This window comes from Melitaea cinxia, chromosome 1 (genome assembly GCF_905220565.1).
Source record: "Melitaea cinxia chromosome 1, ilMelCinx1.1, whole genome shotgun sequence".
Lineage (NCBI taxonomy): Eukaryota > Metazoa > Arthropoda > Insecta > Lepidoptera > Nymphalidae > Melitaea > Melitaea cinxia.
The window spans coordinates 5,068,597-5,083,271 of record NC_059394.1 but is presented as its reverse complement, the minus strand read 5'-3'; the positions used below and the strand labels follow the sequence as shown (position 1 = coordinate 5,083,271).

Below are 14,675 nucleotides of genomic sequence, written 5' to 3'. Positions count from 1 at the left end.
TTTCTTCCCGTGGGGATCGTAAAAGGCGACCGAGGGATAAACCTAGCCTAACCTAAAATCATCAGGGTCCTGGAGAACGAAAACTTCATTTGAAACCCGGAATGGGATCTTCGTCAAGCATTCGTGGCATAGCTCTAAAATGCGAAAGACTCCTGCAGCCGAATTGGCTCCACACGTATCGACTCGTCGTTCCTGTGGGCCTAGCCAGTGAGGTCGAGAGGGTGGCGCAGAGCTTAGGCAACTCTGCGTTTTCATGAAGAGTGTCCTAGGCGACACAGTGTCTGTTTGACACTGTCTAAATCGTCTTCAATAGACGGACTAAGGCCAATGAATTGAATCTTGTACTGAATATTGTTAGGTTAGAAGAAGACGAAATCCGTCTTGAACATAGAACCAGCCTTAGATCGGATAGTACGTCATTGTGAAACTAAGACATAACTTAAAATAAAGTCTTAAAAGTATCAACATCCACAACATTTAATTGATATACTTTATTTTCTATTAATAAAGACTGACTACACCTGTGTTGCTAAACGCGTACTTCGAAATTAGACAAAAACATGTTGAGTAATTTCCATTAGAAATACACTAAACAAAAAAAAAAAAAAAACAAGTGATATAAAAAGTTTTTAATTTAACCAATGCTTGTAACACCAAGACTTTCTTGGTATCGAGCACAAGGTCGACCCAGCCACCGTGTAACAATTTACGTATATGACTTGGGATAAAATTATTATGAACTATATGAGAAAAGTTATGTACAAAGAAATAATAAACACGCCGTGGCACATATAAATAAGTTGATGTACATGGCACAGTATTGTAATTTTTTACAAAAAATCCCGCAACTTCATAAATATAGGGGTTATGTTGAGATTTATTTTCAAAATGAATACGTTTATGTATTATTGGTGCAAATGACGAACTATTATTATTAAATGTACAAACTGAGATCAAGAGCTATAACTAATAGGGATTCTTTAAATTTTATTGAACTGCGTTTATATGTGAAACATATTACAATTTCATTTCATTGTAATATTTCAATGAAAAGCAATATTACCTAATTTATTACAATTATATAAGATTATGAAAAAGTTATAGTTATATAGAGTTTCTCATTGTTTGCTGATTTTTTTATGATGCTGGAGAAAAGGAAACGTGCATGTATCGCAAGAAAATGTTGACACTCACACGAATACAAAGTTACAAAAACTTTCAGTGGAGAATATGTTTCCTTTATATAAGACGACACCTATGCCCAGCAGTGGGATGTTCAAAGGGTCTCATTTTGTAATATGATTATTAAAAAGTTTCTTTTAGAAAAACTATCGCAAAAAGTTCGCCGTAGAAATGAACGAAAAAAAAAAATATAATGCAATTTTATGTTAGAAAGAAAAGACATCAACGCAATCCCGCAGTCGCTTGCTCAGAAATAGATAACATTGAAATATACTTTTTTCTTTTATAAATATATTTATATATTGTTGCATATACTTAAAAATTGTATTTAAATATTATATAAACATATAGAAGGATAGTTATCTATAATATAAAAATGAGTCGCTGAATGTGTTGCTAAGCGCAAAACTCGAGAACGGTTGGACCGATTTCGCTAATTCTTTTTTTAAAATATTCCTTGAAGTACGAGGATGGTTGTTTCGGAGAGAAAAATTCAAAAAAAAAATTAATTTCCTGAAAAAGTCTAAAAACAACACTTTTCTATACTCCCATACAAAAGATTTGTGATAATACTTAAAAGTCAATTTGAACTTTAATACCATACGATAAAGTTTGTGTTAGGCGATACGAAGTTCGCCGGGTCAGCTAGTTATATATATAAATTGAAATTAATTATTCAAATCCTATTCTAGGCTTTAATGAGAAACATATAAAGTAACTTTATGCTAATAAAAAAGCAATGTGTGATTTGTTTAGTAGTAATCATAGGAATTTGTTCTTCTAAGCAATTTGATTTCCAATCATTCATCACTACACAATTGAAGGAAATTACGATTTAACGAAACCTTGACCAGTTTTAAAAGGTAAATTACGAGTATTATGAAATCATAGAACGCTTGTGAAGAATTCTGTATTATTTGAATTATACACTGTTGAATATCTTGCAATTTAAGTATAGATTATCTTTGTTTTAAATTCGCAGAAAAAAAAGGTTTGGAATTTTAGCAGTTTCACAGAATTATTCTTATTATATACTTTATAATTTTTTTTTACAATTGAATGATTGTTATTTCTTATTACAATAACAACCAAAAAAATGTCAATACCATTTCTAAAATCGAAATCCATCTAACATACCATTTCGTAGATCAGAAAAGTCTATTTACCAAAATGAAAATGAAAACAATTTAATTTAATGTTTTTGTTATATATAACAAATCGACTTCTTTTCGAACTTCGATTCATTGCAACTTGAAAAGAATTTATATTATACTGAAATATCGAATACGAAAAACTTGCAAACGAAAATCTCCCCATCCAGTCTGTATCCCTGACATTTCGCTTCCTAGTCCTGACCTCCCCACTACCTACCACGGCGGCGCTTGGTATCGCAATCACTAACGCGCTGAACTCTCGCGCGTCAAGTCGCGCTATGAGTCGGTGGTGAAGTGTAGTGCAGTGTTCGTGTTCAGTGATCTAAGATGAAGTCTCTCAGCGCTACCGCACTTCTTACGCTAGCTATTATTGCAGGTATGCACTTTCAGGAAATAATTTATGAACACCTAAAATAAATGTTTTAATTATCAATTCAGCCAATTTTTAATCTACAAATAACATTTCAAGAAATATTGAACTTAAAGTGAGTTATGATTAACTCTAAAATTACCTTAGAATTATAATATATTAATTTAGTACTTTATAAGTATTACAAATATAGTAGTAGCAGTACTAATTAAAAATAAAATTTACAAACAATTGACTAATTTATCACAAAGCTTGTAAGTATTGAAATTCGCAAATAAACTCGTTATTTATTGAACTACATTGCTGCGGTTGAAATTTTCACGATGCGTTTGCATCAATTAAATTGCACAGGAAAACAAAACAGGATTATTCCACACTTGATTTATAGAGGTTTACTGTTTTACTTATAATTATCATAAATTTATTTGTAAGTAATAATTGAAGTACGTAACAACAATAATGACTGCTTATAACTGAAAAATTAATTACTATAAAAATATTATCATACTTACGTCAAATACGTTACAGTAATATACGTTATAAGTATAAATATTTCTTACATCAAAATTTTAACCTCAATAATAAAAATTCCAAAAAAATTAAAGCATACAAAAATGCAAGCCAAACAGTTCAAAGTCAAATTAATATAATCAAACGTAACTTTCTTCTCGTCTCTTGCGTCACTTCATGCAACTTAAATAAACTCTCTTTTGAATATTTAACGCTGTTTTAAAAAAAATTCTTACACGTAGTCGAATGCAAAAAGTATATTATTAAATTTACGTAATTGTTGTTGATCGTTGTGTAATTTTACGATGTTATCATTATGATAAAAACAAAAATACGCATTGTTTTTTTATTTAAATATTAGAATAATATAAATTTGTATTGAAGAAATAAACCAACTAAGTTTCACGTGCTTATGTAATAGATTAGAAATTGCTTGAATTGATCTAATTCAATAATATATTATGCTGATCACACTTTTGCACCGTGAATTGTACTTTCGTTTTCTATATACTCAATAGATGAAGTGCATTTTACTAAAAAAAAAGAACAATAACATGCTTTAAACGAACAGCTTTTACAGATAATTTAATAAATAATATAAAACTAATTTATTCAATGATCGATTTAAATTTATATTCAGAATAGATATTTTGCATTAGTTTTTATTTATGTATGATGCATTTATTTATTTTCACAAATTTTTAATTATTAATTTATATGTAAAGTGTTATTCGCCAAAAGGATTCCGTATGATTCATGATTTAAAACAATTTAAGATTTTGTATAAAAAGAATACAAAATAAATCTTATTATGAAATAAAACGTTTTATAATATCTTTGTTACCTCATATTTGACAGTACATTAAAATTAATAAAAGTAATAATAGCTGTGCTATATTTAGTATAAAGAACATTTAGTTTAAAATTAAAGATAAAAATATTTTTAATTATATAATTAAGTGTTTTGGCACAGAATTAAAGAATTAGATTTAATTCGTTATTTTACTGATAATGTCGTGTGAAATAAAACATCGATTTAAAAGTTTTTGAAATTAATAAGAATTTATATTTCTTTAGATTAATTATTTGATCCAACTGCTAAGAAATAATTATGTACTATCGCAAGTGGTTAGCAATTGTTACAGTTGCGTAACTTCGATCTACGCGTGCGCCGCTACCGAGCCTGTAAGCTGTGCGTAGCATTGTACGCTTTTTCTTTTACGGCCATCTCAGCCTTTTTTATATGCTTACGAGCTTTTACTCGCGGCTTCGCCCGCATTGAAAGCTATTAAATAAGTATTAGAAAAGTATCCTATGTAGAAGTATCTAATACCTCCAAGAATATTTACCTATACAAAGTTTCATGATGATCGATTAAGTAGTTTTCGCGTGAAAGCGTAAAATACAAACTTACATACATTCACATTTACATTATTAGTAGGGATAACTTTTCAAAATTTTATTATTATTATATATTACAAAGCCGTAAACGGAACTGAAAAAATAATTAATATGTTTCTTTGTAATCAATAAAATCTTAAATAGCTGTAACGATTATAATAACTCATTATTTATACGAACGTAATAACTATGTAACAAAATACAAATAGAACGTATATGCTCATAGTAGAGGTTTTGTATTAACATATAAGTCTGAAGAAAAAAATGAAAAACGTTATTTTGACTGCATATTACTGTCTATATATTATCAAGATTCACAACATAAGCGTGTTATTATTAACACCCACATATATAAATTAACTATAGTATTTTAATTAAGTTAGACCCATATTTTTAGTGAAACAGCACTAAAGTTTTTATACGCGTATTTTAATTACAATTTGTATTTGTTAACGTCTTGATCTATGTGAGAGGTAATTTAAATAATTTTATGCAGTAATTTTGAATTCGTTAATTACTTTACTTATTAAAATTCGAAATATGTGAAATAATTATATTTGACCGAATTACTGACTGACCCAGCATAAGTTTGAAATATTAATAAATAAATAGAATTTCAAAATAAAAATTTTAATTTAATATTGTTTATGGACAATTTTTAAAAGTTTATTTAAAAATATATTTTATATTTTATATAATATAATAAGTAACAGTATGAAAATTTTTATTATAAGTTATTTTCCAAAAATTAGGTTAACCGTTAGGACTAGTCCGTTGTCGCAGTTTGAGTAACTCTGTTTTCTGCTCTAGGAGGTATTGGGCTCTATTCCCACTCTGAGTCGGGGTGTAATTATTATTATTTTATTATTATATTATATTATTATTATATTTATTTTTTTAAAAAATATAGCAATATCAGCCGGCTGTTACCTATAACACAAGCATTAAGTTGCTTACCATAGGTACAGACGACCGACTGTGTGTGAATGTTAAATATATGTTAATATATATGTATTTATTTATTTTAAATCAGTAAGTATGATTTAAATCTTCGCAAGTTAATTCGCGATCAAGGACTATTCAAGGACCTTTATAGGAATATGTGCAACTGATTTTAAAATTGCAGTAAAAGGGAAAAAACCTTAGGGACAAAGCACAAATTGCAGTAGAATAGGTTATTATAGATAGTCTGATTATAGTTTAACTAAATATTTATTTATTTAATAAAAATATTAGGTATAACGACTGTTCATAAAGTGTATCCATAAGGATGTTAAGACCATATATGTAGCTACCTTGTAAGCCTTCATTGTATATCATATATGTCGCTCACCTAAATGACACAACTCACACACATAAAAACAGTCGCTTAAGATATATTTGCTGTCCCATTTTTTATAAATATTATTTCTCATTCATATTCTGCAATACATCATACTTCTACTTATGTCCCAAAGGCAATTGATACGCTTGTTAGTCGACCACGAACCACAAAGCGTCGACAGTTGCCCCACAGCCGAATTATCCACGGCTCGGTATTGTTATGCAAACAGTTTTCGATTTCGGCCCGAATTTAGATCGATATTGTAAACCACAGTAGGTAGTGAAAAAATTAGGAATTAAAAAAAAAACTTATGACTTAAAAAAAAATATTTTTACAAAAACTTACATTTTATATAACTATTTAATAGGTTAAAGTAAAAAAATAGCAAAAACCAAAAGGAAAGGATTAAATATTTAGGTTCGATATTATTGTTGTTGCTTCGTTGTTATATTTCTAACACCATTATTACTTGTACGTGTTCTTTATTACCTTGTAAAGTCTAACTTGAGATGTTTTGTTACGTTTTTATTTCAAGAAATATGTGTGCAAGTTATTTCTATAACTATGAGAGGTCATGAAGATTAAGATAAATGAATTGCTTCTTTTTTAATTTAATTTTTATAATATAGATTTGTGTGATTTAAGACCTTGTTTTTAAAATCGTAAATAAATAATAATATATAATGTACGTATTACTTTAAATGATTGTACAGAACCACAATAGATAATGTCGGCCAAGGCTTGTTTCACAAACACATTAGCGATTCTACTCGCATCCATAACTTTTGTTGGGTCTAGGAACGAAATACATTTAAGTTTTCGTTACTATTATACTTTGTTACAAATGGGAATTCAACATCATAAAAACATATAATTTATAGTATGACCATTGTCACATCACACTTTTGAATGTTAGTTTCCTTAGAAGATATTAAAGAATCGAAGACCCTAAATGTCATACATATTTTGCGTCTTTGCCATCATTATAGTAGACACAAAATACTAGTATAGTGTATAGTAAGTAGTATATATCATACATAGTACAAAAGTACATAGTGATCATAGTAGTGATAGCTATAACGATAAATATTAAAAAATGAAATATAGATACAAAGTTACATACAAGTAACATAGTGTTATAGTTACAAATATTATTAATGCTACCTTAGATTTTATAAAAAAAATGTGTGCTTTTCTGTAACTATAATATATTGGCTCCGTATACAATGTATATTGTATATTATAGAAATAAGACGCTATTTCGAATTATTTCTTCGACTATACGTTATAATTAGAATAGGTATTTATCTTTACAAATCTTGTGTATAAATTTAAAACTATATATTTAGTGTTGTTTATATTAGACGTTAAGTCTTTTTTAAATTATTCAAAGATTTCAATAAAGATTGAATGGGTCAATGACAAATATAAATAAGAACACGTGTCAATGAGTGACAGAAACGATGATATATTTGTATTAGTTGAGGATAAAAATATGAATTCTTGTTGTAACATTTAATGGAAAAGTTATCAAAAGTAATACAATATTAAATAAATAAGTATCTTTACTACACACACACACACACACACACACATACACGCACGCACGCACGCACACGCACACGCACACGCACTCGTACACGCACACGCACACGCACACGCCCACGCCCACGTCCATGCCTACGCAAACGCCCACGCCCACGCACACGCACACGCACACGAACACGCACACGCACAAGCACACAACACGTACATACACATATACACACACACACAGAAACACACACGGTCATCTATTAGTAAAGTAAGCAACTTAATGCTAGTGTTATAGTTAACCGCCGACTGTTATAACTAAATTTTTTTTTCGATACATATGTACATATAAATAATACTAATATGTAAATAAACACATATATCTCAATCAGACTCAGGCGAGGATCAAACCGCAACCTACAGAACAGAAAGCAGGGCCAGTTCGTAACTGCCCCAACGGGCTAGTCAAATTAACTAAAGTATATTTCTTATATTTAAAATAGGATATATTAATTATTTTGCGATGATTAATCAAACAATTTTATTAAAAATTACAATTCTATATTTAATATTTTTATTTGAGTGACATGGTTACATTTATGTTTTGGCGAATGAGGTATTTAAGTTATTTAATAATGAAGGAGCGATCTTCGAAATCTTCACCAACTTCTTATTTTATTTTATTTTATTCATAAGTCAACACCAACAAGTAGTACAACAACAAACACAAAATTAATAAAGTAAACATCGGTATCTAGATAGTTGCCTACTTTTTTACAGGTGTCCTTAAGTTCCTAACAATATCGTCAACATCGAAATAAGTCAAATTAAAAATTGTCCATTTAGCATACAGTAATGAATATTTGAGATTAAATTCAGAACTTATTGTCAAAAAGTAAATTATGAATAGTAAATTAAAAAAAAATGACGTCAAAAACATTTAAGAAAAATATAGTAAAAGTGAGCATCAACGGAATTTAGAAGATCGACCAATTTTATTTACAGGTGTTCGTAAGTTACTTATAATATTAAAAACGTAAAATAAACCGATCAAACAACCGACTTTATGAAAGAAGAACAAAGTCAAAAATAATGTTCACGTAACAAAATAATATAATAGAATGAATAAATTGTAAATATAAATTATAAAGAAAAATTAAAAAAATAAATTCTTGACATCTATCAATTTTTTTTTATAAAAAATAATAAAAACATAAAATGAGGTTTGACTATTATTCTGATAAAATGTTTTTATATGCTTAGATACCCCACAATGGCGTATTAGGGTTTTAATAAAACTAATACTGCATAATTTAAATACTGATTTCATATAATAACTAAATGTTTATGCAAAATGGAACTTTTAAGTAATCACCGGCACTATATTGAAATAATTATGCTAATAAACTGTGTCTATTTAGAATTTAAAGCGGTATGATTTTTTATGTTATTCATATTATTAACTAGTTACTGACCGTGGCTTTATCCGCTTGAAATTTAATTATTTCGTTAACATTCTGTAATTATTATTCTTAAATAAATGTAGTCTAAGTTACTTTTTAGAAAAAAAACCAAGTTCTGTCAGCTAAAAATCTGTCAAATTGAATCGTGTACTTTGAGTGAGCATGTAGCACTGTCTGTCAGTGTCAGCCGAAAAATTATTCATCTGCTACGAATATAATTTAATTATTCAAAACCATTTTAGAAAAAAAAAAATTGTTATTCTAAGATTACAAATAGACACTTTAATAATATTTATTTGCATATATGCATTATCCAGGTCATCGTCACCGTTTAATTTAACTTATATATTATATAATAGGTTAAAGTTTACACAATTATTCGAATCAGCCAGATGTTAGCTAATCCTTGGCAAGGTTATTAATAGAAGGTGGGCGATATATTTTTTTCGAATCACAATTTACGGCTTATGGCTTTTGCCGATAATATTTTGAAAAGGTTTCTTAACACTTTGATGTATTATATGCAATCGTCGCTAGGCGTTGTGACAAATTGTTACGAGATTTTAATTTGAACAAAATGATTATTATTTTTTTCGCGTAACTATTGTATAATTATAACAAATAATAAAAATGTCCATAACACAATTGAATTAATTCAAAATTTTAGATTTTTACAAGTAAAGTGCAGGCTTGTTAGATAACTTGAGGAAGTCAAGAATACGCTAATGTTCCTATTCTATTGACGATACCCAAAGCTATCAGGCAATGGATTGAATTAACATCCGAATAATCGCTAATACACGGATTATTGCACGTATGTTTACCTAACATTAAACAGAACGTATCCAAATGATCGTAACGCACTAATTATTCGTCATGCGTTACGATGTAAAGAAATGGTTATTGTGCAAGAGTTTCGGATAAGATTTATTTAGTATTGTTTCGTATCTAAACTTTCACGGTCAAGAATTTGTTGCTTTCCTTATATTGTGTACCGGGTTCGTTCATTATAGTTATATAACCACTAATTAAATCGGCCATAAGTGTGAGTAGCTATTAAACATATGAGAACATCTTACTAGACTTACAGTCATTTTGAAACTACCGATATTTCGGTTTTGCAAGCGCCATGGTCACACAAACATACAATTCTCAAATTCAATTGTTCATAGTCACCGCGAAAGTTTAAAAACTCATATGTTAAATTAAAGTTTTTACCATAAATATTTCAAACACTTCGTTATTGGCTATTCCACTTTTTGGTACACCCACTCAGTGGCTTGACTGGTCCTTTTTTTATATATATAAAGATATATCCACAGGCTTATAATGCCCGTGTTTTGTTATTCCAATTTTTATTTTTGTTAATAATCGTTACTTGGTACCTACACTACTGCAGCTTACATTAAGTAAACCAATTATTCCAACTTAGTGTCCCTAATGCAGACATGAGTCCACCGACCAAAATTACGCTAACTTAATTGATATCTTACATGCAAAAAATTATAGATAATTTTTTTTAAGTATTATTATTTTTATTTATTTTTATATATTGAAGCTAATTATGTCTTGAAATATTTTGGTTAATTAATTTGTGTTAGGGTTTTCAAATTTAAACACCTAGGTTTGTATTATTAGCACACAAATATTTTAAATCGGCAATTCATTTAAAACACGCAAAGTCTACAATAAAAATAAAAGATAAAATGAATCAAACACACAAAAATATACACGAATACAGCACACCAAATAATAAACAAAACTGAATAATCATTATATAGTAGTATATTTATAGTAGTATTTAGTATTTATTGAAACATCTCTATCAATTTGAATTCAAAGTACAATAAAGATAACTTTCAATAACTTTACGTAACTCTAGATAACCTTGCTATCAGATAAATAAAAAAACTGTAAAAAGGAAATGATTAACAACTAAATTTATACAAAAAGTAATTAACATTTTACTTAAACACGGAAGTCAATATAATAATCATGATATAAATAAAGATAAAAAGGAAAGCCGTCGTCTCGTATAAATATAGATAAAAAATATGAGTTTCCCTCTCAAGAAATTGTTACTTTTATTACTAACTCCGTAACGTAAAATATCGCTAACACTTCCAGTTTATTCGTAAGTGAAAACGCGCAGGCGCATGTACGCACACATGTTCGGATGTAACTAACTTGCAATTAATACGGATGTGTGCGTGAGCTCTCATTTGTGCATAGCGAGACAGGTTGATTGGTATGAGGCATAATTTCATTGTTTATTTCGTAGTTATGATGACTTGGATAATTATGGTAAAGATTCAACCAAAAGGTATATTGTATTGTTGACAAAGAAGTATACAGTGGTTTGAATATTATTCTATTTTATCACACTTGTCTACTATATATGTAAACATTTAAATACAACAACCTTTTTCCACACACCACAATCTTACAAAAATTCCGAATCTCATAAGTTTAAAAGGAAGTATAGGAAACAAAAACGTTCTACACGTAAGTAATCTATATTTATTTCTTAATTTTTGTAATCAAAGTAAGTCAAAACCAATCACGAGGTGAAAAAAATCATTTCCTTAAGCGTGTATTAAATACAGATTGTTGTTGCGTTGTATTTAATTCAGATCGTTCTCGAGACGTTACCGTTCTTTTTTGTAGTCTTCATGAATTCAATGAAACACATGCAAATGGAACTACTCGTAAAAATAAAGATGTATAACTCTGTATATGGATATTATATAACGATCGACCGTTGTGTATTTCACGCTAAGATGCGTATTTTAACGTAATTTCTATTAAATCGTTACTTTCTTTTATTTTAATTATTGAATTGATTGATGAAGTAACTGTAAAAGTATGAGTTCATGATTTGTATTTAAAATACCGAGGAAGTACGTAAATCGATGGCCTTAGAATACTAAAGTTTATCTCGAAGATTACACATAAGTCACGAAAGGATATCATATTAAACCTAATTAGGGCCCGACCACATGTCCACGGCTCGACGCCGTCGCCGTGTACATGGGGCCGGGCCCTTATCTTATAATTTTTGTTAGTATTTTGTCAAAAGGTACATAAATAAACAAACATTCAAGACACAGGAGAAAATTCTACTGGTGGCCGTTGAGTCTGAAATGTTCATTTTACCGATACCGATGTTTTTATGTGAATATACGAACAAATTAATGAATTTACCTACCTATTTTGCTCTACATATTTATATAATAAAGCAGAACATATCGTTATTTTGAACTAAGGTATCATTTATCTCCATTTTGTATTTTAGAGCTCTCAGTCAAATTCGAAAAAGTATTTTTAGAATAGAAAAGTTTGATCGTAAGAAACGGTAACCGTAATATCGCCTATTTTTCAAGCGTTCAATGTAACACGGAAAAACCTGCCGTAGTAATCTAGTGAGTAATATTAACAAATTATGTTCAAGTTCCTGATAAGCGTTACGTAATGTACGTAAATGGTGTATTGTTTGATAAGTAAATAAAACTCTCGAAGTTGGGATAGTATATTAATAACCTTATGACTTAACGGAAACTATTAAAAATGTTTGTACTGCGTTTTTGTAATCGTTTTTAACATATTATAAAATTATTGTTAAGATGAGCTAACACTACCATATTATCATCTGATTCTATACTTCTATTATATAAAAAAGCTAAGGAATCAGTTTGTTTCAACTGTTATTTTTATTATATTTAGTATTTTGTATAGGTGTTATCTGGTGTTTAAATTTCAATCAAAGATAAGAAACTTAAATCTATGCTAATTCTACATAGATATTTTAGGTAAAGTATATTAAGGAATCCTATTATTGTACAGATTTCTGTAAAAAGTAAATTATTTAGAAATACAGTATTAAAGACAATTAAGTCTAATAATTTACTTAAACTAGTGGCTGCCAGTGGTCGAAATTCGACTGTAATTAATTTAAATTATAAATTTGAGCATATTTATATTAATTATTAGCTATTATGTTTGACATTCAGTAAAGACAATGTTAATCTATAGTCTATAATCTATTCTCAATTTGATTGACGCGTGTGTGTCAAATACATTCAAATACATGGTAGGGTGTGTAATGGTTTTTTTGTTGATTTAATGTATTTTTATGCACAATTTAAAAACAATATTAGCATTCTGCACTCCTTCTCTATATAAACTATACATACATATTTATACTCCTCCGTTCGCGCAATTTTCGTAAAAAAGGGTACAAAATTTTTGCTTCACGTATAAATATATGGATTTAGTTACTGGTAGTTAAATATAACATGGAATAATTACTGATACGATTTTAAATCTTTATTATTTTAGATTTTAAGCTAGCTTTTTATGCTAGTTGATACACTATAAGACACCATACTAAGACGTTACACTGAAGCTCATAGGAACAGATTCCACGCGGGTCATCTAACTATACATTTCTTGTAAACTTATAAATCAAAGTAACATTAAATGTAATGATAGACAAATATTCAAATTTATAATTTATAGTTTATCGAAAGGCATGATACAGCGAGAAGAAATTTCACTTACGTAGCTGATTAATAGTTTGTGAACTATGGAAATAAACAACAACTATAATAAGATACGTAAAAGAACAGGATTTACATTTAAACGTAGACTAACTTAAGCTAGTTATGCTTATGAAGTAATCAGATGACAGAGATTACATAATTTCAGTTCGAAAGTACATTTCTCCGATTTGTACGAAATGTTAGCGAAACTCGATTTCTCTGTGACTTTGCATATATGTGGTAAAGCTACTTAAAATTAGTTTGGCGGATTTATTTATAAATACTGATCGACCATCATTCGACGTTTCAAGTATAAAGATCACTAGATCGTTATGATATGTATACAATCTTTTAAAAAATGTTTTCACATAAATGAATGATACATTGACCGCTGTTAAACCTTTTTGGATATCGATTATTAAAACATATTTATATTCACATACTTTTCATAGTATTTCATCGAAATTGAGTGGGTGTGGTATTTTCCGTTTCTTATTAGGAAGCGTACAATGACTCTTAAAAAAAAATAGCGGCTACCAAGTTGATATTATTACTATCACAAAAATACCTCAGTCGCTTTAAAATTAATGTTTTAAAATAGTTCTTTTAAAATAATACCTGATACCATATTTGATAATTGTTTCATTTATCGTAATTTTTTACACATGACACTGGAAATGTATTTTAAGATATTTTAATTATTTTTATAAATATGTTACATCACAAACAAATATCAAAATACGTAACGTAATGTTGATTACAAAATATAATGTTTATAAATATGGATTACTTATTTAAATTTTAAAACGTCAATCAAATAAAACTCAATGACTTTATTGGTATTTATTTTATTTCCAAATGAAAAACTTGTCTAATGGATGTAAGACACATTCAATTTTCCGGACAATTTATTATCGCCTTGAGTCAACCTTCTGATGGCCTTTTGTCACTAATATATATAGATATAGATTAAGTTTAATAGATTATAGAAGATCACCTCCAATTTTTTAAGGCTTTCGATGAATTCTTCAAAACTCGTTCGCCTACTATCTCACTGTTATTTACTCATTTGAATATAAGTTAATTTTTTACATCGTAAAAATTTGTTACAATAACCGGTCCGATAGAAACTAATACTGAATAACGGTAAACCAATCGGTGTATATGGTTTCTTTATCATTTTGTAAAGACTGCCTT

General features: G+C 28.6%; 1 protein-coding gene across 1 annotated transcript in view; it reads left to right on the top strand.

Moving 5' to 3' along the window:
- The first annotated feature begins 2,581 nt into the window (after positions 1 to 2,581).
- The window catches only part of LOC123655542, a 103,898-nt gene continuing 91,804 nt past the window's right edge, over positions 2,582 to 14,675 (top strand). Inside the window, exon 1 of the mRNA XM_045591316.1 lies at positions 2,582 to 2,712. Coding sequence (XP_045447272.1) covers positions 2,664 to 2,712 — 49 coding nt within the window. The 5' untranslated portion in view covers positions 2,582 to 2,663. The remainder of the gene's footprint in view (positions 2,713 to 14,675) is intronic.